The following is a 26425-nucleotide window of genomic DNA, read 5'->3' on the forward strand; positions in this document are numbered from 1 at the left end:
TATGGAACCCACCTCCGAATCTCGACGCCAGGCGTCAAAAGATTCAGGGAAGACCAAGGAGCCAGGGAAACATGCCTCCACACATGGTAAGGGGGACAAACAACAACAAAAAAATCTGAACACCAGGTTCAGAAGGACAAACATAGATCTTCTGAAAAAACCAAGACCCCTCACCCTGTCACTAGGCCTAAGGTTGTCCCTCCCACTCCAGAGGATATGGGAATGGATGATGAACCTCAACAGGAAGTGGTCATTCCCAGTTCCAAGGAATGGAGCTCTGAAGACATAGACAGTGATGAGGAGAATGTCTTTTTTTTGGTTACGAGAAGAATCCTGATCACTTTTTAAGCTATCAGAATACCCCTATTAACTCTACTCGTTCTGGATCCAAAGGCCCTCAGCCCCCTAGTAAGTGACCTTGCACTGAGACTCCAGCTCAGGGCCTGATTTCAGACCCATTCACTATTCAACCTTATCTTCAGTATAATGAAGATCCAGACATACAGATACTGGACGACCAGGCAGGGGTCGAATATTATGGGGACAATGAGGACCAGGATGAGGAGGAGGAAGACGAGGCAGATGCCTATAGTCTCGACTCCCCTATTCCCAAGGACCCACCGGTGAATGACTCACCTGTGGATAATCAGCCATTATTGAATGAGGTCTTAGCTAAAGCTGCAGAGCACTTTCAGATAAACACTCAAGGGGCTCAAGAAGAGAGGGACTTCGCAGAGGAACTTATGGGGGATAGTAAATCCGTTGCCCAAGCCATACCAATTCTGAAATCCATTTAACACAGCATTGACCTTGGCAGTCAACCCAAGAATAGAGAAATTATTCAGGGCCGCCCGCTCCGAGCCACTTTATGGAAGGGGTGAGCGTAAACCTGACTCATTGGTGGTCACAACCACCAGAAAAAGGGCGGGTACACATCTAGCATCCACAGAAGCTCCCCCAGACGAGGAGAGCAAAAGGATATATGGGCTAGGAAGGAAAGTGGCTTCCACCTCTGCTTACCAGGCAAGCATTGCTAATACCACCAATCTGCTTGCAAGTTACAATTGTCACCAATCGGAGCAGGTAGCTGCCCTCATTGCCTCCGCACCTGAACCTCTAAAGGGCCAGTTGGCCCAGATTGCGTCAGAAGGGAGATCAGTGTCTGGATGCATTCTCATGGTTACTTTTGACGCGGCAGACAATGCAGGCCGGCTCATCGCAGAGAGCACAGTCATCAAGAGACACGCTTGGCTAAGGCAGTCGGGGTTCAAACCCGAGACACAACCCACTCTAATCGACATGCCAGTGGAACCAAATGTCTTGTTTGGGAAAGCGGTGGAAGAGGCACTCAAAACAGCCAAAGACGAATGAAACCCTTAAGTCCCTTGGACAGCTAACCAATAAACTCATGAACCGACGAGGGAATAATAATTTTCGTCGCTCCCGTGGCCAAAATTCCAGAGAGGGTCAAATTACTTCCAAGGGCAAGGAACATCGTGGGGAGGCAACCAACAGGCTACCCAGAATTTCACCAGAGGTCAGAAAAGGGGCCGTGGTAGAGGGAGAGGCAGCCCAGGTGGAGGCGGTACGCCTCCCAACAAACAGTGATGCTCCGCTCAGGGTCCCTTCCCATGCATCCCCATTAGGGGGGCGCATTTCCAGCTTCACCCACGCATGGGAAGGGATCACATAGGACATATGGGTGCTGTCCACGGTGTCTGCGGGATACTGCATCAAACTGTTGGAGCGCCCCCGCGACCATCCTCGAAGACAGAAAATACACTCCTTGGAGCGCAAAGGAATCCTCCTCGAGGAGATCGTCATTCTTCTTGCAAAGGACGCGATAGAACTCGTCCCAGGCAACCAGGTAAACCAGGGTATTTATTCAACTTACTTCCTTGTGCCAAAAAAAGATCTAACAATGCGCCCAGTATTACATTTACGCCCTGCAAACAAGCATGTCTCAAGCAAAAATTTCGCATGACTACCCTCAAAGAAGTAATTCACCTACTAAGAAAAGGAGATTACATGGCAACATTGGACATGAAAGATGCCTATTTTCATATTTCCATGTTCCCAGCGCACAGAAGATTCTTGCGCTTCAAGGTGGACAGTCAGCACTACCAGTTCAAGGTGCTGCCCTTCGGTATAGCCTCGGCTCCAAGGGTATTCACCAAGGTACTGGCGGCGAACCTACGCAGGGAGGCAATCCCAGTTTCCCTTACCTGGACGACTGGCTCATCACGGGGGAGACCCCAGTAATTTGCAGATCCAGCATCCAAAGAATGATAGACCTCCTCTTCGAATTGGGCTTCTCAATCAACGAGAAGAGATCAAGCCTGGTGCCAAGCACCTCCAAACAGTTCCTGGCAGCTGTCCTAAACACTCAAGAGGGGTTGGCCTTTCCATCAGAGGAAAGAATTCGGAACCTACTGCTGCAAATTCCTCAATATCAGTCCGGTCATCAGATAAGGGTTCGCAAAGCGATGTGTTTGCTAGGATGATGGCGTCGTGTATTTACCTGGTTCCCCAAGCGCGCCTGTGCATGCGTCCCATGCAGGAATGGTTGGCGAAACAGTGGTCTCAGGCAAGTGGTCAGTGGGACGATCTAGTGGTCGTTTCGCCAACACTAGTACAGAGTCTTTGCTGGTGGACAAGAGAGAATCTTTCCAAGGGGAAACCCTTTTTTACGATCCGGAAATACAGGCTGTAGTCACTACAGACGCGTCCCTGTCAGGATGGGGAGCACACCTCCTTCAGCACACAGCTCAGGGCCTCTGGTCTCACACAGTGACCAAGAAAAACATCAACCTACTAGAGCTTCTAGCATCCTTCAGAGCGCTTCGAGTGTTCGAACCCTACCGATCAAACCTGTCAGTGCAGATCCTAACGAACAGCCCGACCGCAATGTTTTACATAAACAAACAGGGGGGCACTCGTTCGCCAAATCTGTCCAGGCTTGCCCAGAAAATTTGGATATGGGCACTCAGACGGAACATTTACCTGTCATCTCAACATGTTCCAGGGGATCTCAATTCACTAGCGGACGCTTTGAGCAGAGACCCTCTCCCAGAAGAACACGAATGGTGCCTACACGAAGAAGTCGTAGGAGACCTCTTCTCACAGTGGGGTTTCCGCACTATAGACCTATTCGCCACGAGCGAAAACAGACAATGCCCAGGATTCGCATCCAGGTTCCCCCAGCCAGGCTCCATGGGTAACGCTCTATGGATGAACTGGTCTGGGATGTTTTCCTATGCTTTTCCACCAACCCCTCTGATGAGGAAGGTGGTCAACAAGATGCTCCGGGAATCGATGACGCTCATCCTAGTTGCTCCCATGTGGGCGAGACAACCGTGGTTCCCGCAACTGCGCAAACTGGCAGTGTGCGAACCCATCAGACTCCCGTGCTGGTACAACCTACTATCCCAGCATGAAGGATAAACTGTGTATCCTCAACCCAGCTCGATGAACTTGGCAGCATGGCTCCTGAAGTCAAAGAGTTCGGCCATCTCAATCTACCTCATAGATGCATGGATATCCTAAAAGAATCGAGGAAACCAAACACAAGACACTGTTTCTTTGATAAGTGGAAAAGATTTGTTATTTGGTGCCAGAATAAACAAATCAACCCAGTTGATTGCACTCCTTCCAATATTGTTACCTACATGCTCCCTCAGCTGGATGCAGGATTGGTATTTAATTCACTCAAAGTACACCTGGCGGCACTGTCAGCATACACCACCTCCCATAACAAGGTGCCATGGTGGAAGGTGCCAGTTGTCACAGCCTTTATGAAAGGGATGAAGAGACTCCACCCTCCAATTTCCAACCCACCACCAGGGGGGGACCTTAATGTGGTGCTTGCTAAGCTCATGGCCCCCCCTTTGAACCCATGCATAAAGATAGTCTCAAACACCTGACCTATAAAACTGCCTTCTTAGTAGCCATTACATCCATAAGAAGGGTCAGTGAAATTCAGGTTCTTTCAGTGCAGGATCCTTTCTTTATTGTTCATAAGGATAAACTGGTTCTACAGACTCACCCTAGGTTCTCACCTAAGTTCATTTCAAAATTCCATGTTAACCAGTCCATTGAGCTGCCGGCCTTCTTCCAAGAACCCAAAAGCTCTGCTGAGGTGAAACTACACACACTAGATGTGCGAAGGGCGGTCCTCTACTATGTAGACAAGACCAGACTGCTAAGAAAGACAGATCAACTGTTCATCTCCATAGCTACAGGCAGAGAAGGAGATTGCGTCTCTAAAGGTGCCATCTCTAAATGGATAGTCAAACGTATCCAGCTGTGTTACTCCCTTTCAGAAAAAACACTGCCTTTTACGCCAAGGGCCCACTCTACAAGAGGCCTGGGCGCGCACTGGCTTTCATTGCAAATGTACCCCTTGACACCATTTGTAAAGCAGCTACATGTAGCTCTATTCACACCTTTACCCAGCACTACTGCATTGACACTCATTCCAAGACAGATACTCGAGTGGGACAAGCGGTTCTAAGACACTTATTTGCTCATGACCCTTCTCACATCCCACCTCCTTCTTCTAACACTGCTCGCTAATCTATGCACAGCATGTGATCTAAGCAGATTCCATAAGCCTCGGAAGGGATACATTACTCACCGTAATCGTATTTCTGATGCTTGTATCTGCTTAGATTCACATGCGCCCGCCCTTCCTCCCCTCTGAGAGAAGGCGCATGGATGCTTGTAGTCTTATCTTTATATCAGCTTGGATACTCTGTACCTGCGCTACTCCTCATGCTACCTCATGTCACAAAAAAAACAATCTGAGGGTCCTACATGCGTGAGGGATCATGGGTACAGTGGGCGTCACACTAGGGATAGTATTACTGGCACGCCCTAGGTTGACGCCCATTTTCGAGTTTCGAAAAAAAAACTGTAATACCCTGCAGATTCCACTAGATGTCGGCCTATGCACCGCATGTGAATCTAAGCAGTTACAAGCATCAGAAATACGATTACGGTGAGTAAGGTATCACATATTCTTTTTGATACAAAGCTTTGGTCAGTGTTTCTTTGTTCCATAGTATTGTAGTCCTATTGTGTAAACCCTGAATACTGCTCATCTCCCTCTTGAGATAAGTCTGACTGCTCGGCTACAGCTACCAACTAAATCTGTGTGTTACAGACTGATACCAAAGGGGATTTATTGCATATACCTGTAGTCCTAATCTTCTTTAGTGCTCCTTAGGGGAACTGCACAGGATTCTGCCTAACATGTACCAATGGTTGCATAGCTTTATCAATGTATTTCGCTAAAGGTTCTAGTAAACTATTGATGGCTGCTATAATCGGCCCTCCTGGTCGATGTTGAACATTTTTATGAACCTTGGGTACGATGTATATGACCGGCCTAGTTGGTTGTAGATTAGTAAGGAAAGCTTTAGTGTGGTACCATATGCGTCCATTACTTTCAGCTGCATTAAAGACTTCCTGAATTATTGTATGAACTTGACCAGTGGATCGTTATATATTTCCATGTACGTGTCGCTGTCCACTAGTTGACGATCAGTTTCTTGACGGTACTAGAGTGTCGTCCATAATTACTAAGGCACCACCTTTGTCTCCATGCCTTAGAATGATCGCTTCGTTATTCCACAACCGCAAAATAACGTGTTGTTCAAGATGTTAAAAAGTTGCCCCTGGATTTCTTTTTGAAATAAATGTGCTGAAAATCATCTAGAACCTGCTTTAGAAAAACCTCCAGAATTGAGCCTATGCATTTACTTTTAGGTCTAATCTCAAGGTATTGACTCCTGGTAATTCTGCTTTTTCAGGAGTTTCAAAGAATATGTGAAGTTTCATCTTTTGGATTAATCTGAAGAAATATATCTTTTCTTTAAGTAGAGTACTATTTGCTGGGGCACAAAACATCTCTTTCTTTAACTTTCGCTCAAAGGCAGTCAAAGGATGTTTTAAAATATTTATTACTAAGTCTTCCTTGTTGGAAATGCTACTTTGCCCTGGTCTTGTTTTGTTCTTTCTAAAAAATAAAAAAAAATAAAAAAGAAAAAAACTTAGAGGGGGATGAATCAGTGTCGAGTCCCTGATTGTTTCCTTTTCTTGACTTCTGTCCCCAGTTTCACCATTGGACACGTCTGTTTCTGATGAGGGGTGTTTTTCTAGGTGTCGGCTGCATTCTTTGAAATTTGTGTTCATCATTCAGCTGTTGGTATTCTTGCCATGCATAGACACTGTCAGGTTTATAATCCGTACTATCTCTCCTGAATTTCCTGATGTTTTTTTAAACTCCATCTCTTTCCGATGGGTATCTAATTTAGGTTTGATGTCATCTAGAGTCTCTTGAATGTGTTCACGGGTTAGAAATAATATTACTGGAGATTTCAAATTTACTCTCCTTCAATCAAACTTAAAGGTTTTGATGACTCTTCAATTGTCAATATGAGAAACAAAGAGCACTTGTTCAAGATCTTTCTCCAACACTTTACAAATGTTGGGTTCTCTTTACAGAAGGTTGGTTCCAAATTAACCTGTAAACCCTTAGGGATACGTTGGGCTTTGTAGTCTTGCAAAGGTGGTGGCGTAGAGTTTCTGGTTAATCTCTATTCGAATAAGTTTCTCCAATTGATTTATCAAACCTGACAGAGAACATACCGCTACAAGGTACAACTATTCTGAGTAACAGCACGGAAAGCTGTCAAGGTTACGGGAGCTTGAGAAACCAGAGTGTGCAAACACCCTATGAAAGGAGGATAGAAAAAGACATGAACATTTCGAATTAGGGCTGAGAAAGCCACAGAAGTTACAGACCTTTAACCTAACAGGGTGGGAAGCCACACTATGTGAAATAAACTTGGTGAAGGAAAACAACCTGACTGAGGATTATAGGACTTTGAGGAGTCCCAAAACTTCAAAGGTGGAAGTGTTTCTATTTGCAAGAAATCCTGGAGTCATGAACATGTTCACACCAAGAGACAGGTTTTCTTTCATAAATGGAGAGAGTGAATCCCATAACTTGGTACAAAGACTGGGACGAACATCCTGCTTTGTGAAAAGGAACTTTGAAGACTGAACAAGTTAAGTGGAAGTTAAGCAAACGGAGGCCCTGCTAAGGCTATTGTGCAAAGCCTCTCCTTTTTCCTTTTTATTTGGGTATTTTCTAAAGTGGTAGGGCCAGTAAATTGGATAGGTTTTATACTTCAGAGCTTTAATTTTGGGATTCAACGCGCACCCGTAGCTTTATTTTGTTAGGGAACTTCCCTCATAGCATTGGCGCTAGTTAGGCGTTTCTTCCGTATGACCTCTAATCATCAGAGTCCTTCTTCTGGTTCACCACACCACCTTCAGTGTTCCTTCACCAAGTTGTGGTCATGGCAGCAGTGTGGCTGGCAGAGAGGCTGATCTTGTTCCAGCAGCAGGTTCAACCCCATTGTTCCCTGGAGATGGGTACGGAACGGAGCTTAGTCTTCACCTCACTGTTGGAGGGGTTTGGAAAGTCAAGTCTTCCAACAGAGGTCCAATGAAATCTTCCACGGTTGGAGTCCAAAAATGATCTGAAGAAGTGGTGGGGGACCCCTACTTTTAAAGGCAAAAGCCTGTAGGTGATTGTATTAAAGTTTGCCTGCTTTAGGGGGTCCAATCCCTGTGCTTGAAAAAAGTGGACTTTGCCTTTCTGATATCACACCCAAAGTGGTTTGCTCTAGGGGAAATGGAGGGGACAGGAAGGCTAGAGAGCGGTACAGAGACTCAAGATGGTGTAAGTCTTCCTTCACTGAATAGAGCTCCTCCATCTACATTAACTCTGCCCCGTACCTTCTCGCTAGGATCAAAGGCTTTTAGAAATGCAGCACCCTGGTGTGGGGCTACTCCCTTTGTTGGGTGTGCTCCTTTGATGCCTGGACCCAGAACAGCTTGCTGTAGAAAGACGTTCTCTGGTCGAGGGCGTTGCCTACTCTCACAAAGGGGCCTGGCCATTCAGGTCCCTGTCCTGTCAGTTCGCAGTGCCAGCCTGTCTAGTCATAAAATGGATTAGCTTCCACAGCTGATCTCACTCATAGTGGTTGACACGTGAGATATTAATTTAGATATGGCTGCATTGATGAGTAGTGCCATGCCCCATTCCTTAACTTAGGCATAGCTTGCGTTTAGAGTTTACCCAGCTACCATCATGGGATACTTATGATTACCATAGTTTTGGCTCAGAGGCGCATATCTTTAATGCAGCCCCTGCGCTGCAGAGACTTGGCTGTCACTGCAGCTGTCGGATGGGCAACTGTGACCACTGAACCTGCCCTGTTTCACTGATGAAGCAGGTGCTGCAGATCAGGAGACTGATGCCGTAAGGCAAAGATATACACATGCTTTTGGCATGGTGCTTATGAAAGGGGAATCTGAGCAGATTACCCTTTCAGAGATAGAATTACCTGAATCATTTTATTTATAAAAATCCGAAATTTTGGGCTTTCATAACCTCGTCAAATGGAAAATACGTTCTGCTTTGAGCATTGGACTGAATTCTTTACCTAGGCATATCACTACCTATTCCAAATATATTGTATACTCCCACATTCTGACACACTTTCATAACCATTTAATAATTTATTAGCATACATATGAATGAGGTGAGCGCTTTATCATAGTGTTGAAATATCTTTCTTTTTCCCCCCGTATTACCACTAATCCCAAGATGGAATGTAGCTCATGATCGGTTTTAAGACCTATGGATGTACTGCAAAAAAGAAAATGAACTTGGCTTCTTCTTCTAAAATGTTTTCTCAGTCGCCTTCTCGTTTTTGCTGCATGATCCTCTTTATTCCACAAAACCGACATTTATCCAGATGTTCTCCCTTATGTTCCGATATCCAATGCAGTGCCAGAGGATGATGTTTGTCTTGAGTTTGTATCGATCCCAGGCGTTCGTATATTATCTTTAGCAGTCTAGTTGTGCTTCTTATAGATTATCACAGATACAGGTGATGCCATATACAGCATTTGTTCTTTTACAGTTGATGGATATGTATTGCCACATATATATTTTCTCTCAATGTGTTGATTTTATGCGAATTTGCAGTAATTGCAATATCCACATTTGGAAAAAAAAACCTTCCCTAGTTTTATTCAATCAGGTTCTGTCTTTGGATTCTGTTTTTGTTGTGCGTAAACTTGGTGCAAACATATTACCTATTATTCTTGCCTTTGTAAATACAATTCTAGTTTTATAGTTGATCTGTGGCAATAAAAGAAGTCAACTGTAAAAGCACATATGTGGTTGTAAGGGGACATCGAATATTTTGGTGCCTCCTCATGTATGAATTGTTTAGATTTTTACGAGTACTAAGGACAGAATCAGCCTGCTTTATTAGGCTGTGTATGTACATTCATACCAAAAAACACTCAGACCGATTAAATGAAGAAGGAATCCAAATCAATACAATTGTTTATGGATAGTTGGTGCAGAGTGATGTTAGTAAATGTTACTCTTCAAAATTGTGAATCCGGCAGGCTGCATACAGGGAAACAGAATATTGTATTATCGAAAGCTAGGCTTGATTTGAAGACCTTGCTATTGAGTAAAATGGTGTACTTGGATTACCACATTTGTTATTTCTGAAATTGTAATTAGGTGCCATCATTGACTCTAATAATTTGTGGATTGTTTTGTGCCTTTGTTTTAGCATGCATAATTTAAAGGAGTTTCCTTTTGCTACTGGACATCTTAAACGTGTGGATGCTCTTTTTTTATTTTAGGAGAGATAAGCTGTGGATCTGTATGGAGTTTTGTGGAGGTGGTTCTTTGCAAGACATTTACCATGGTAAGTTGGACTTTATTTTTATAAATTGATTAGCCTTTTCTTTTTTTAAACTTTATGTATTACTGGCGAAAGGCCGTACAGTGCATCAGGAATAAATCTTCCATAACATGGTTAAACATACTTTTGTTCAAGCAACAGTTCATATTGTTCTACAGAACACACAGAGGGCAATCACAGTGTTACAGATGTTTAACACAGTTCATCTTAATCCGGCTCACGTTCTTGGGCCCATGTCAGTGTCACTAGCCAGTCTTTCATGCTTGGGCAGTGTTTTGTCTTTCCACTTTAATAGAATGGCTCTTTTAGTAATCATGCATGCCATTTTCGCTAACGTACGTTGATGTTTTCTATGTATATCCGGCCAGATGCCAAAGAGTGTTGCTAGGGGATTGCACGCTAGTGGGATGGTTAACGCCTCAGAGATTAAGTTTATGATTTGGTCCCAGTAGTTCTGTATCCATGGGCACGACCAGAGCATGTGCAGGTGGCCTGCAGGAGAACGTTGACATCTTGGGTAGCCCTGAGGTTGCAACTGGGTTATCTTGGATAACCTAGCTGTGGTGTAATAAAGTCTATTCAAAAGTTTAAACTGCATGAATTTGAATCCGGAGTTTAGTGAAACATTTTGAGTATGTCACATGCGGGTCCATTGGTCTTCTGTAAGTTTGGAGCCTAGTTCGTGGGACCACCCCTCACAGGCGCGCGCAGTAGGGGACGAGGCAGCGTCTATTAAGATTTTTTATAGTGTGGAAAGTGTATGTCTGCAGTCTTCCGAGTTTGCATTATAGGCCAGAGAGGCGGTCTCTGGGGGTTTGGTTGGATAAGAGGGCCATATAGTGGATACTGCTACTCGTAACCTGAAGTATTGGAGGTGGTCCAGCCCAGTGTTTCTGTGGCCCTGTTTCCAGGTAGAGGGTGTAATGAAGTTGCTTTTGGGGAAGATATTCGCCAAGGCCCTATACCCCAGCTACTCCCATCTTATATGGATCGCCCTGTCCCATGTGGGCGTTAGTTCTGAATTTCCACAAAGGGAGCCACCGGTAGTAAGGCCTATCTATGCCTTTGTGGGGAATAGTAAGTGCCATGCGCGCAGTGTGGAGGTAACCGGATCGAATGGGCAGTCGTCCTTGTAGCTTTGGTTTAGAATAAGTATTTTCTGTTGCAGCTTGGGTCACCAGTTTCACATGTGGCGGGGGGGATGATATGGGGTACCAGAACTTGGCGAATTGAGCCTGGCCTGCAATCCAGTAACGTTCCAGATTAGGGGCAGTGAAGCCACCTTTGTAGTAGGGATGTGACAGCTCCCATTTCTTGCGGACTGCTTTGGAGTGCCGCTGGAACTGTGCGAATAGGCCATGTATTCTGGTGAAGTATGATTTACCTGGCCATAACGGGACATTAGTGAAAGTGTATAGCATTTTGGGAAGTATTATCTTGATTAGTGACAGTTTGGCGGCCAGGGAGAGTGGGAGATTTTTCCATTTCTGCGTTTTGGATTCTGTATATGAGCTGAGTGAGGCGTAGTTATGTGTCATAGATGAGTGGGAGCGTGACACCACCACCCCCAAATATTTAATATGGTCCGGAGACCACCGTAGAGAGGTGTTACCATGCTAGTCCAGGGTCCCACCTGTGAGGGGGAATATTTTGGACTCCGAGAAGTTGATTGTAAAGCTTGAGTGTACCTATCCATGTGATGTCTTCGAGCATTGGTGGCAAATTGGTGGAGTGGTCTGTGGCGTAGAGTATCACGTTGTCCACGTACAGGGAAATGATCTCAGGGGGGCCGCTGAGGCAGATCCCACAGTAGCTTTGGCGTATTCTGACATATTCCGCCATTGGCTCTATAGCGATGGCAACGAGAATAGGAGAAAAGGGGCAGCCCTGTCGGGTGCTCCTCTCGAGTTGAAATATGGTGGATGTGCATGCGTTCACAAGAACTTTAGCTAGCGGGCTTTTGTATAGGAGTTTAATGTAACTGCATATTCAGGCCGAATCCCATCCTGTCTAATTTTGCAAATAGGAAGTCCCAGGCGACTATATCTAATGCTTTTTTTGCGTCTATCATGACCGCCACTGCCTGTGCCCCAGGGTCAATTCTGGCCATAAGGTTGAATAACTGTCTGATATTAAGGGCGGTGGATCTACCTGGGATAAAGTCAGCCTGGTCGGGTGTAGCAGGTGTGGCATCAATGTGAGTAAGCGATTAGCCAGTACTTTCACAAAAATGTTAGCGTCGCAGTTAATATGGGAGAGGGGTCTGTATGAGCCGCATTCATTACTGGGTTTATCTGGTTTTAGCATGACTGTGATTAGGGCTTCTCTTAGGGATTCGGGGAGAATCTGAAGATTGAAGGATTCTTCCCATACCAGTAGGAGCATCGGAGAGAGCATCGCAACATATCCCTGATAGAATTTGGCCGTTAGGCCGTCCGGTCCCGGGGCCTTGATTTTGGGGATGGCAGATATGGCTGCCACAATTTCCTCTAGAGCAATCGGCTGTTCCAGTTCAGCTCTGGATTGATAGCTGAAATAGGCTAGCGGAATGAATTGGAGGAATGTGCGGATAGATTGTTCATCACTTGGCTTTGTTGCTGTGTATGGAGTGTGGTAAAAGGTGCAGAATACCTCAACCACATCCGAGTCGGCCCACTTATTGTTACTGTGCACATCGAAGATTGAGACCACCTGGTCTCTACCGCGCACAGACCAGACCACACTTGCCAGAGTTCTACCGGGTCTATTGCCTTCCCCATATTTCTTGACTGCGATTGGGCGGGTAATGTATTGGGTTTTGCGAAGGGCAAGGCTCTCAAATTTCTCCAGTTTGGAGCGTATTCTGGTGAGCAGAGTGTGGTCGGAAGTTCTAGAGTATTCTTGTTCGAGGTTTTTGAGTGCCCTCTCGGTAGTGTCTTGGTCTCTCCGGATGCATTTCAGCACTGCAGATTCTCAACATCGCCATGCCCTTTATGTATACTTTGAAGGCCTGCTACCTAGTGCTATGAGGTGTCGCCTTGGGCGTTCGTATCAAAGAAGGTGTCAATATCGAATTTAATGTCTGCCCTGAAGACCACTTGCTGCAGCTCAGAGAATTTAAATCTCCAGGAGCAGCTAGAGTGAGCTGTTTTAAGTCTCAGGTTTAGTGAGACCGGGGAGTGGTCGGTGAGGGTGCGAGGGCCGATCTCTGCCTCTAGGACTTTACCCATTAGTGAGCCAGAGATAAGAACGAGACATATACGGGACAACATATTGTGTGGAGAGGAGTAGAATGTGTATTCCCTGGATAGGGGGTGAGTGGTGAGCCAGGCATCTCTAAGTCTGAGCGCCTGCATGATGGAAAGCAGTTGACAAGCCGCCTGGGTCTGCAGGCGAGGGGCTGTGTTGGATCGGTCAAGTGTGCGGTCAATGATAAGATTCATGTCATACCTCCATATCGGAGGTAGCCCTTGAAAGGCTGTCATGCAACCAATCGAAGAATTACGGGGAGTCGGTGTTAGGGCAGTAAGTGTTTATGAGGACGAGTTCTTGGCCTTCTAAGATGCCGTGAATTATTAGAAACCTCCCTACTGGATCTACGTGTGTTTGTTTGATTGAGAATTTCAAATCTTTGTGAATAATTACCATGACGCCCCTGGATTGAGTGGAGAATGAGGTATAATATCTGTTCCCCCCCATACCCTCCTCGCAAACCGCCCCAGGTCCTGGCTGTATTCCGATAGATGACAGATTTGGCTTGCGTTTGTTGTAGAAATAAAACTTTGAGTGGATTGTGTCCACTCGACTACCTCCCGGACCTTGATTCTACCCTCAGGGGGCCCACGCCGCCTCCCTCTATTTGACTACCTTCAAACCATCTGTCCTACTTGGGACCGCCGACCTTCCAACTGCCCAGCCTTGACCCCCACACTAGCATCTACTCTTGCTCCCAGCACGACCAGCGAGTACCCGAACGCTCTTGGCCCTAGAAGAAGGCTTTCATCTCTTCAGCCAAAACGTCAGCAGCACACAGACCCAGATCACACTTGGACTCCACCTAGTGCTGCACTGATATCTCTAACATTTCATCTAGACTTAGACCAACTATGAGGTCAGACTCTATAGCCGGGCATTGGAGACCTTCAGCTAATGTCTCAGTCATTTTCATTCACACTCTGTGTTTATTGAACTTAACCACATGTTAGTTTTCACCTATTTGCAAGTTGTTTTGCAAACGCAGTAGGCATATCCATCACGCTGTGTAAACTTGTAAGTTTGTGTACTGTATTTTAGACACAACTATGTTCAACCGCCATTGTTTTCCATTACAATGTTTATTATGAATTGCTGTTCACAAAAAATATTCTAAAAATATGGTAAGCAAAATCCAGAATAACAGCTAATTCATAAAAAGCTGGAATCACCAAAAATGAAGGATACATGTGTTCATTAGCAGTGTTGCTTTTGTCTCAAATGGTGAATGCCCCATCTAATTGGGTCTTCACAAGGGTTCAAACCATTATGCATTTAAACTGTATTGCATGCATTTGAATTCCAGAGGGTAGGACAACCCCGCATTCATAGAGCCAAGTCTTTAGGAGCTGCTATTAGGCAACCTCAGCCTTTTCGTGCGCCAGGACGATCCTATCGTTACTACTCATATGGAAAGGCGAGAGGAATGGCCAGTCAGAGGCCAGAGAAAGACCACTCGCGGTGGACGAGGAAAACGTGCAAAGCCAGCTCCAGCTGCAGCCTATTTGCCATCAGCGGCCGCAGCAACAGCCATAAAACCACTTTGAAGGCTTGCATCACAAGACACCTGTGGGAGGCAGGCTGTCACAGCATCTGCTAGAATGGCGAGCCATTACTTCAGATGTTTGGGCTCTAGAAATAATAGCCCAAGGTTACTGCCTTCCTTTTATAACGCAACCTCAAAACAATCCACCAGGGAGGCACCTTTTGAAGTTTTCAGATCTGCTCCTAAAGCAGGAAGTTCTAACCCTGCTGGAGAAAGGTGCTATTGATCCAGTACCTGTAGCGGAGTGGAACAAGGGATGGTACTCCCCATATTTTTTTGATCCCCCAAAAAGGACAGAGGACTGAGACTCATCTTGGACTTAAGAAACTTGAAGAAGTTCCTCAGGAAGGACAAGTTCAAGATGGTCACTCTTTCTCAGATCCTTCAGGCCCTTCAACGTCAGGATTGGTTGGTGTCATTGGACCTCCAGGATGCTTATTTTCATGTGACAATTCATCTCAAGCACAGAAAATACCTGAGGTTCGTAGTTGCCGACTCACACCATCAGTTTCGAGTCCTGCCATTCGGATTAACCTCCGCCCAGAGGGTCTTCAAGTTGATGGTGGTGGTGGCAGCGCACCTCAGGAGGGGGGGGGGGATTCACGTCTTCCCCTACCTAGACGATTGGTTGATCAGGGCACGTTCTGCCGAACAAGCACTAGATGATCTGAAAGTCACCTGCCACTTCCTCCACAGACTGGGCTTCTCCCTCAATTTCAAGAAGTCATAAATGACACCTTCTCAACAGATCCAGTACATATGGGCTGTATTGGACACATCCTTGGGAAAGAGCTCGCCTCCCAAGTCAAGGGCTCAAGATATTCTTCAGATGGTTTCCAAATTCCAAAATGCCCAAAATCTCCAGGCCTACGACGACTTAAGGTTGCTCGGCCTCATGGCATCCTGCATCTTCCTAGTGCCAGAGGCACGCCTGAGGATGAGATCCCTTAAATGGGCTCTAAAGACTCAATGGCCCCAGTTCTCAGGTCAAATGATGGATTGTCTTCAGATTCCGAACAAGGTTCAGCAGGATCTTCTGTGGTGGACTTGCACAGAGAATATCCTAATAGGAGAACAGTTTTGGCAACCATGGCCGGAGATTACAGTAGTGACAGACACCTCACTCATGGGGTGGGGAGCTTATGCCAACGATCTGACAATCGGCGGTCGTTGGTCTCCATCAGAGCCAAACTACACATCAACCTTTTAGAGTTGAGAGCAATCAGACTAGCGCTGAAGGCTTTTCTGCCATCTGTCAGAGGAAAAAATGTCCTAATAATGACGGACAACACAGTGGCCATGCATTATCTAAACAAAAGAGGAGGTGTAGGGTCACTAACACTGTGCAGAGAGGCAATGCAGCTCTGGTATTGGGCAATTCAAAAAGGAATCTCCTTAATGGCAGTTCATTTAGCCGGGGAGGAGAATATGACTGCGGATGCTCTGGGCAGGCAGAGCACGGTGTCCCACGAGTGGGGACTGGCTCAGGAAGTCATTCAAGAGATCTTTGCCCTTTGGGGAATCCCTCAAGTAGACCTATTTGCGACCGGAATCAACCGGAAGTGCGAAAGGTATTGCTCACGGTAATTTCCCCCGAGAGGAGCCCTCGGGGACGCGTTCGTGGTATAACGGAACTTCCCCCCTATTATACGCGTTCACTCCGATTCCTGTAATTCCTCAGGTCATCAGGAGACTGAGACAGTTCGGAAACCGCATGACCCTAATTGCCCCAGATTGGGCCAGGAGAACGTGGTACCCGGACATTCTAGACATGTCCATCTGTCCTCCGGTACGTCTTCCTCAGAGAGAGGACCTTCTCTCACAAATGGAGGGTCAGGTTCTCCATCCAGAGGTCAAGATTCTCAGCCTTCACGCTTGGTATCTGAAAGGATGAGATGAAAGGATTGGGACCTTCCAGATGACGTCATGGAGGTGTTGCTTTCGGCAAGAAGACCAGCAACAAAATCTCTATACTGTTGCTGTTGGAAAACGTTTTTCAACTGGTGCAGAGAAAAGAATGTTGATCCTTTTCTATGTTCTATTCCGGAAGTACTGTCCTTCCTCTTGTCTCTAGCACATAGAGGTCTAAATGTTGGGACCATTAAAGGTTATCTTGCAGCGCTTTCCATCTTCAAGCGCTCGTCGGAAGAATGCTCCTATTTCAAAACTCCTTTAGTAGTACAATTCTTAAAAGGACTCAACAATCTGTTTCCTCCTTATCCTTTCCAAGTACCAATTTGGGATCTTAATCTGGTTCTAAAATTCCTAATGTGTGCTCCTTTTGAAACCTTGCACACTTCTTGTCCATTAAGATTAGTAACATGGAAAACAGCTTTCCTAGTTGCTTTAACATCTGCAAGAATAGTGAGTGAATTTCAGGCACTGTTTTCTGAGCCACCCTATACTGTGTTCCATAGTGACAGAGTGGTATTAAGGGTTAAACCCTCATTTTTACCTAAAGTTGTATCCGATTTTCATTTAAATCGGAAAATTGTTCTACCCTCCACCTCATCCTAGTAAGGAGGAGGAAAGATTGCTCAGGTTGGACCCGAGAAGAGCTCAAAGCTTTTACATTTCTAGGCTTTCCAAGCTTAGAGTGGATATTAAACTTTTCATTGGCTATACCGGAAGGATTGTGCTTTGCATTTCAGAATGCTACAGATTAGCAGGGAAAGACCCACCAGAAGGCTTAAGGGCCCACTCCACCAGAGGCATCGCCTCTTCGACAGCCCTTCAAAGAGGTGTTCCCATAAAATCCATTTGTGAAGCAGCAACTTGGTCTTCGCTGCATACTTTTTAAAAATGTAATAGTCTGGATGCTTCCCAGTCTAAAGAGCTGAATTATGGTAAAGCAGTACTATATTCTGCCATTTAAGGGTTTTAAAAAATATACTCCCTCCTCCAGAGAATTGTCCATACTGCTTTGGGAGTCTATCTAAGGAATGCGTTGGAGGACACAAGCCACTCGAAGAACAAGTTACTTACCAACTGGTAACGTTCTTTCGATTGGATGTTCCTCCAACGTATTCCTCATCGCCCTCCCAGCCTACCCCTCTGTAGATTTTTTTGGGTTATTGCCACTTCAACTCTCGAAAGGCTGATACCTGACTACCGGCACAATCTACACAGTAGAAGAAGAATGAGGGGGAGCAGGGGAGAAACAGAACTGAGGGCAACGGGCGCCACGCATGCTACTTGTATGCCCGATAATGTCACCCTCGACAGAGGCCTTCGAGGGACCATCGACTCGACGACATTGACGCACGGCGCACTCTACCGAATTTTTTTTCCGAAGCAGCTAAAGCTGGATGGAATACATCTAAGATGAGGAATACGTTGGAGGAACATCCAATTGAAAGAACATTACCAGTTGGTAAGTAACTTGTTCATTGGCCTTCTGTCTGTGGGCGTAAGGTACCATTTTCTGTGATTAGGTGAACTTACCCAAACCCCGGATATTCCAGCTTAGTATCTTCACCTGTTGTGCCATTGCTGTATGAAAGGGTCTTGGTAAGCCTGATATGGGACTGCTATACATCTGGTCGAAATGTGCTCTTCCTGTGTGCCTCTGGGCCTTGTCGCCAGGCTTTTACCAGTTTCCAACCGCCTAAACAGTAACAATGCACAACCAGTGCTTTGGGACCAACTTGAGCAACGGGCGCATATTATGCCAGTGGGGGCTACTACGGTCCCCATGATGAATTCTCCCCCCCCCCCTTCACGGCCTACCCCTACCCAGCAGTGCGATCCCATCCACCCTCCAACAGCTCTATATACCAACCGGGACTCAGGATCGAGCGTAACAGTCATTCAAGCAACTGCTAGTGGGAGCGCTGTTGCCGCACAGTGGTCATCCATTAAAGGACAGTGTATGATTAACATGAGTAATATATGGGTGGCGTAACATACAATGGGTTACGATCTGCACATCCTTTTGCATAAACAGAAAACATTAGATTTAAGTAACGGAATCGCAGCAGGTTGGTGCGGGTCATTCCGCTGGAACAGGAGATGGGCCAGCCAGCGGAATCTGTGCTTCGGTAAAAATTTCACTGCTTTGGGAGGGGACCGTGAAAAAGTATGGCTTGCCTCAGAATTGCAGTTTGAGGCGCGCAGGGAATAAAATTGCATACTGTATATTTCTCTCCCGCAACATTTTCTGGACTCCGATGAATTGGCGTCTCTCTAGCTGCACAGGGATGGTGAAATCCGGGAATAGTCGATTAGTTATAGTCCCCAGTCTTAGTTCTTTATTTTCCCCTGTAGCTTAACATTTTGGCTATTATGGGTCTGTGGAAGTCAGCCGGTTTCGGCTTAGGTGATAGAGCGCGGTGTGCCCATTCGACAGCAAAGAATGGAGTTAGGGTGGGCTGGTCCAGGAGGTCCTTAAGGAGGTTCTCAACTGCCACTTCATGTTACCAGTCCATGCATCTTCTGCATCTCACTATCCTGATATTATTTCTCCGGGAGCGCGACTCAAGATCATCGCACTTGGTTTTGACCCGTTTCATATCTTTGGAGAGAATGGCTACTGTGTCTTGCAAAGCGCGGATGTTGTCCTCATTAGTGCCAATCCTGTCCACGACTTTGTTTATCCCGGCCCCTTAATGTGCTAACTGGGAATGCATTGAGGCCACGCTTGCATTAATGTCGTCAGGTTTTTCATGCACAGCAGCAAACCCTTTGGCCATGGCCTCCATCATTCCCGTAAGATCTGGTATGATCGAGGGTTGTGTCAGTGGGGCGGTCTGGTCTGGTGAAGGTTGGCGATTCTGACCAGGGTCGTCGCCAGGGGGTTGCCTTTGCAAACTTGTCAATTGCGCCTGCTTTTTTGCCCCCTTCGGCTGCTTTGGTCATGACCCGGAGTGGCAGGCCGGGTAGGGAACAATGATCTGAGCTTGCCGCTACCTCTGTGTGGATTATGTTTGATCAGCCTTTGGCCTATCATGATGAGTCACGTTGGGGGGGATATGAGGGGGGGGGGGTTTCAGGATGTTGCTGCTCGGTGAGGGGCACCACCTGGTTGAGAGTCGGTGAAGCCGATAGAAGGTACTGCAGGGTATTATACGATGATTGTAGGATGGTCCAGTAATTTGAGGAGATACAGCTACCCACACTTGATGTGGGGGAGGGCCTCGAGGGTCAATATGTTAACGCCCCCCCCCGTACACCCCTGTTAAGTGTTCCAGTGGGGATCGGCTCCTTTTCGGTGGGGGTTGGGGATCGCGCTGGAGTTTGAGCTGCGGTTTGCTGAGCAGTGGTTGCAGAGTGATTCTGGGGGTCCCCACTGACAAGTAGGGGGCCAGATATGCGCAAGTCCAGTGTCCACTGGGGCTTTACAAGTTCTTGGCTATGCATCATGAGGGGGAGCTGTGTAAACTGGAGCAAGGGGTCCATACCGTGATCCAATACGCACCCCCAGGCTGTTGCGTAGAATCCCTCTTGGCGAGGTGTCGGTAATATGTGGGCTCGCGTGTGGATCTGATGTTTTCCTGGATTCAGAGAGATTGGTGTCAAGTGCTGGGTGTCGGTGAGATGTCTCGCATGGAGGTTGTATCTGTTCGGCAATGAACCGGCTTGCACCACTGTATTGGGATGAGGTTCGGACCACAGTTCCACTGTAGCACTGTGTTAGCTTACTGGCGGGATGGTGATGTGCAGTCAGACTTTTGGCAGGTCGCTTATGGTCCTCTGGGGGGAATATCCGTGTCTGGCAACCGTAGGAGGGGGGTGCAGCAGTGGCCATCAGTCTTGTGAGGCGGTGGTTACATGCGCCGGGCGTTAGCGCTGCTGTGCGCAGTACAAGTCGCTTGCCAGTGTGGATGGTTCAGCACTGATGGTTGAGGCGTCTGGGTTGTATGTGGTACGTTCACTAGCACGCACCTGGTGGTGGGTGGGTGGGTATGGTTGGTATGCAGCCTCATACAGGGATGGGATGGCTTTCCAATGGAATCCTGTGTTGCGGCACCAAGGGGCCCGCCAACGTTTGGGCTCCACTTCACTAGGTTGAGCTGTAACCTGGGGGTTCAGGAACCTTCTATTATGCAGGCAGATGCATCCGTTATAGGAAGGACTGTGCAGGCTGGTGAGGAGTGGTATGGAGGAGAGGGAGAGGAGGAAGGGGTGTAGGTCTCTGCCGCTCAGGTGTTGGCCGGGGGGGGCCTCAGTATAGTGTGTAGGGGGTGAGGTTGGACCACGTTAGGGTGGTGGGTCACCTCATGTGGCGTTCCAGCTGCATGCGTCGGGCTGTATATCCAGTAGCGATGCAGCAAGATCTTTGTCCCCAGGGCTCCCTTAAATGGTGGAGTTCTGAGAGACCAGAGCGTTATAGGTCGCCTCCCCATAGGAAGAGCACTTCTCCGATCCCGTGGCAGGTGTTTGCAGTGCCAGGGTCATGTGTGGAGGGGTCGCACCCCCCGCCCCCTATGAGGCAAGAGTCCGGGGGTCCTCAGTCCTGGGAGATAACAGTAGGTAAAGGGTGGGACAACTGCGGCAGTGAGCCCTATGTGTTTCGGGTACTCACGTTGGCGGAAGGGGGTTGCTGCACTCGAGCAGATCTATGCCAGTGAAGCTGCACGGCTTTGGCGAGGGGGTTGCCGCTCGTGTGGTGTTGTGGAGCGACCGGGCCCTCGGGGGGAGATGCTGCAAGGCGGGCCCCCTGACGGGAGGGTGATAGGGGGGTCTTCAGCTGCTCGATAGCGGAGTCCCTGCTTGAGGCGCGCGGTTCCCAGAGTAGTCCAGCCCCCCCGCCACAGGAGATCACTGCAGCAGTTGTGGGTCGCCCTGCAGAGTGTGGGCGGGTTGCAGGAGTCGATCGGGTATTGCTCCGGCTGTGTCGAGTACGCTTTGTGTCTTGGAGTTCCGCAGCCGTGCCCCTTCCCCACCGGGGCGGCCTCGCCGAGCAGTCAGTTGGGGTCCAGCAATACGGATTCCTCCGAGGTTGAAACTTCGCCCAATTGTCACGCAGTGTTTCAGGAGCAGGTGGTCTGAGTTGTTAGCAGTTTCTGAGTGTATAACCGCCACAGTACTGTTTGTTTCCACCGTGTTGCGGAGCTTAACACTAAGCGCCTACGTTTGTTGGCTGCTCAACAGCGCCTCCCAGGATTAGCCTTTTCTTAATATCACACTAAAGTATGTTTTGAGTATGTATTGTTTGTCTTCAAGTAGATCATGTTTTAGAACGTGCAAATGTGCACCCCTTCCTTTCCAACATTTTGTGACTTCTTGGATTATTTATGTGCAATTACTGATGTACTCAATCATTTAAAAATTATCTTTAATAGGTTTTTGTAGAGTAATGAGAAACTAGTTGGGAAGTTGCATTCACAAACAAAGTACTCTTTACTCTTTTGTCCACTCACATTTGCTATAAGACAACAAAGCCTACTTCGAATGGATGGTGTCCTCCCACGTATTCCTCATCTTGGATATCTTGTCTCCCAGCTTTGCTGCTTCGGAAAAGTTTTTTCACCAGAGGGTGCTGTGTTCGAGGCCACGGCGTCATAGTCCCTCGAGGGCCACCGTCGAGTGTCAATGTCATCCACTGTATAAAGGGCTTGAGCCGCGCCCGTTACCTCAGTTCCGTTTTTCCAAGCAACTGCTTTGTGTACAAAACGGCGCATCAGATTTTTTCTTGATGTCCTCGTCATCTACTCCCACCACACCCAAGACCGGGTTAAAAAAATGTCAGAAGTGTGGTAGGAAAATCTCAATAACCGACACCCATCAGAATTGCCTCTGGTGTCTCAGCCCAAACCATCGGGTTGACGAGTGTGGTTCCTGTCAGGCCATGTCCAGTAAGGCTCTTAGGGAACGGAGAGGTAAGCTGCCGGTGGGGGCGTAAACTTACAAGTCTCCTAAAAGACAAAATGATTTGGGAGAATTGAGTCTCAAATCTCGACATGGGTCGAGGAGGTCGAGATTGAAGAGTCGCTCGAGATTGAAGAGTCGCTCGAGGAAATCCTCCTCATTTTAGTCAAAGTCAAAAAGCAACGTCACAGGTTTTCTTCCTCCTCTTTTTCCTCTGAGAGGAGAGTGACTTATCCATCCAAGCACGATTCCCATGAAAAATGGGAGGCCTTTAGGGCTTCAATGCTTAAAATATTCAAGAAAGCGGCCCAGACCCCCCTGAAGATGCGACGTGGAGCTCATGCCCCTGCCCACTCTAGAAGTGACAGAGGGAGATCAAAGACTAAACACGCGAGAGCCGAAAAAGTCAAGAGTGTCATCAGAGGAAAGTTCTCCGATACCTCGTACTAAGCAAAACCTCTGGTGCATAAATCGTACTAAGCAAAACCTCTGGTGCATAAATCGGTGGTAGCGGAATCGACATCTGAGTCAAAGTCGAAACTCTACCCGACACAGTCGACGACTACAGCTTTGAAACCGCTGACAAAAGTGGCGTCGACACCCTCTACTGTACCGAAGCCTTCTTCGACAGTATCGTAGCCTCCTTCGAAAACATTGTAGACGGTCTTCTTTATCAACGCCTTTTCGAGGCATTCTTTAATCCCAATACCCAAGCCGATGCCACTCCCTTTACCTGAAAAAGTTTTCCATCCTCAACCCAGACAGGAATTTTTCAGATCCATGTCATCCATCTTTGAAGAACAATCCTCTGAAGAGGATGTTACTTCAGCTGGAGTTAGGTTTGGAGCCAGAGAGGTCCTTGAAGAGCTAGTGGACCCGAATACCAAGATAACAGATCTCTATGGCTGCCTCCAAAATGCCAGTGGCCTAGGCACTTCCCCCTGAAGTGGAATTTGAGAGACCAGATCCTACAGATCATGCAGATCCTAGTTATAGATATCTCATGGGAAGGGTTATTGATTTCATGGGTTGGAAGGCAGCTTCCAGGAATTTTGACCAGGATGATATGACGGACATCCTGAGTGAGGGTCCTCTAAAAGATCCTGTCATTCTTTTCCATAAGGCACTACTAAAAAGGGTGATGGTAAATTGGAATACTCCTGATTCAGTTTTAGCAGTAAACAAAACATTTGTAGCAAAATACAGGCCATCTTTATCAGATCCGGAATACCCATCTAAACATCCCTCCCCTGAAAGTCTAGTGGTACAAGCTGCAACCTCCACTAGGCAATCAGCTTGCCCCTCAATACCACCAGACAGGGATGATAAAAATGTTGATGCTTGAGCCCGGAAGGTTTTTGCTTCGGGCATCATGGCCCTTAAATCGACTGTAACTTGCACTTTAGCAAGATTTGCATACACCCTGTCGGACTGTATGACATCAGCGGCTGAACAGATCCCAGAAGGTGAGGAACGGGATGGTTTCCTGGTGATAGTAAAAGATGGGAAATATGCTATGGAGAAATGCCTTCAGTCAGGACTGGACACTGCTGATAGTGTAAGCAGGTCCATGGCATCTAGCACGGTCCTACGCAGATGTGCTTGGCTGCGGAAATCTGGCTTTGCACCTGATGTGCAGTCTAGATTACTCAATATGCCCTTTGACGGCTTGAGGCTGTTTGACAGCAAGGCAGACAAGAGCTTGTCGAAGCTGCAGACCTCGAAAGTGGCAGCAAAATCCCTATGCACCGCTATAAAACAGCCTCAACAACACTCCTACACAGGCTCATCTTCCTGGAGGAGTCGCCATTTTCGTTTCTACTCCTCTTTTGGAAGAGGGAGGGGGGCAGGCCAGTCAAAGAGGCGAACAGAGAAAACCCTTTCGTGGTGGAAAAGGGTGAGGTGCTAGATCAGCCCCTTCAGTGGCTACTACCTCCTCAGCCGCTGCTGCAAAGCCACTTTGATGTCTTCACCCACAAGACCCCGGTGGGAGGCGGAATCACTCGGTATCTGAACGAATGGCGGGGCATTATGTCCGATGCCTGGGTGCTGGAGATAGTGACCCATGGTTACTGCCTTCCTTTTAGTCAGAGACCTCAAAATCAACCACCGGGAGTAAACTCTGTAAAAATTCCAGACCAGCTCCTTCTGCAGGAGATTTCAACCCTGCTGGAGAAAGGTGCAATAGAACATGTACCTGTAGCGGAAAGGAACAAGGGTTGGTACTCCCCTTATTTTCTCATCCCCAAAAAGGATGGATGATTGAGATCCATCTTGGACTTAAGAAATTTGAACAAATTCCTCAGGAAGGACAAGTTCAAGATGGTGACCCTTTCTCAGATCCTTCAGGCTCTTCAGCTTCAGGACTGGCTGGTTTCATTGGACCTTCAGGATGATTACTTACTTTGCCAATCCATCTCAAGCACAGAAAGTACCCGAGGTTCGCAGTTAGCGGTTCTCATTATCACTTTCGGGTTCTACCATTTTGGCTGACCACTGCCCAGAGGGTTTTCACCAAGCTGATTGCGGAAGTGGCAGTGTGCATCAGGAGAAGGGGGATTCACGTCTACCCTTAGCTGGACGTTTGGCTAATCAGGGCAAGTTCCCGCGAACGAGCCCAGGAACATCTGGCCATGACCTGCCACTTCTTATACAGACTGGGCTTGTCCCTCAATTACAAGAAGTCACAAATGATTCCAAGCTTAAGACTCCAATTCATCGGAGCAGTCCTGGATACTTTCCCAGGGAAAGCCTTGCCTCCCGAGGAGAGAGCTCACCAAATTCTGCAGATGGTAACAAAGTTTCAAAATGCCCAACATCTGCCGGTATTCGATTTTCTAAGGTTGCTAGGCCTCATGGCATCCTGCATTTTTCTGGTGCCAGAGGCCAGTTCGAGGATGAGATCCCTTCAATGGGCCCTCAGGACTCAATGGTCCCAATTTTCAGGGGAGATGTCAGATCTTCTGCAAGTCCTGGCCAGAGTGGCTCAAGGTATTCTATGGTGGACTTGCAAGGAAAATATCCTCAAGGGAGAGCATTTTTGGCAACCATGGCCAGAGATAAAGGTAGTGATGGACGCTTCACTCACGGGGTGGGGAACCCACAAAAATGATCTGACAATCAGCGGTCGTTGGTCTCCATCGGAGTCCAAACTACACATCAATCTTTTGGAGATGAGGGCAATCAGACTAGCGCTGAAGGCTTTTCTGCCCTCTGTACAGGGAAAGAATGTCCTGATAATGACGGACAACACAGTGGCCAGTACTACCTCAGCAAAAGACGAGGCGTAGGATCACTCCCACTGTGCAGAGGCAATGCAGCTCTGGTTCTGGGCAATGCAAGAAGGAATCTCTCTATCGGCAGTTCACCTAGCCGAAAAGAGCTTAACACGGCGGCGGATGCTCTAAGCAGGCAGCGCACAGTCTTCCACGAGTGGGAACTAACTCATGAAGTCCTTCAAGAGATCTTCGCCCTTTGGGGAACCCCTCATGTGGATCTGTTCGTGACCGTTGCCAACCAGAAGTGCAAACTGTACTGCTCAAGGGAATTTCCCCTAAGAGGAGCTCTAGGGGACGCGTTCATGGTGGACTGGACGCGTTCGTGGTGGACTGGGTATTTCCACTCATACGCGTTTCCTCCAGTCCCCGCGATTCCTCATGTAATCAGGAGGTTGCGAAAGTTCTGGAAAACCATGATCCTAATTTCCCCGGATTGGGCCAGGAGGACGTAGTACCTGACCTTCTGGACATGTCCATCTGCCCTCCAAAATGTCTTCTACAAAGAAAGGATCTTCTTTCGCAAGAGGAAGGTTGGGTTCTCCATCCAGAGGTCAAGATACTCAGTCTTCACGCATGGTTTCTGAGAGGCTGAGATATAAGGATTGGGTCCTCCCGGATGACGTAATGGAGATCTTGCTTTCGGCCAGACGGCCAGCAACAAAATCCTTGTATCAGTGTCGTTGGAACAAGTTCAGTAACTGGTGCAGGGATAAGAATGTGGATGCATTTTTATGTAATACTCCTACAGTACTTTC

The 26425-nt window shown here is 47.3% G+C and overlaps 1 protein-coding gene across 4 annotated transcripts in view; it reads left to right on the forward strand.

Annotated features, from left to right (window-relative positions):
• The window catches only part of MAP4K3 (mitogen-activated protein kinase kinase kinase kinase 3), a 2398077-nt gene that overhangs the window by 443904 nt on the left and 1927748 nt on the right, over positions 1–26425 (forward strand). For all 4 annotated transcript variants that reach the window (XM_069606874.1, XM_069606875.1, XM_069606876.1 and 1 more), the window contains exon 4: positions 9745–9809. In XM_069606874.1, the coding sequence (XP_069462975.1) occupies positions 9745–9809 (65 nt within the window). The remainder of the gene's footprint in view (positions 1–9744; positions 9810–26425) is intronic.

The sequence above is a fragment of the Ambystoma mexicanum genome, chromosome 4p, assembly GCF_040938575.1.
Source record: "Ambystoma mexicanum isolate Mex_15411 chromosome 4p, UKY_AmexF1_1, whole genome shotgun sequence".
Taxonomy (NCBI): domain Eukaryota; kingdom Metazoa; phylum Chordata; class Amphibia; order Caudata; family Ambystomatidae; genus Ambystoma; species Ambystoma mexicanum.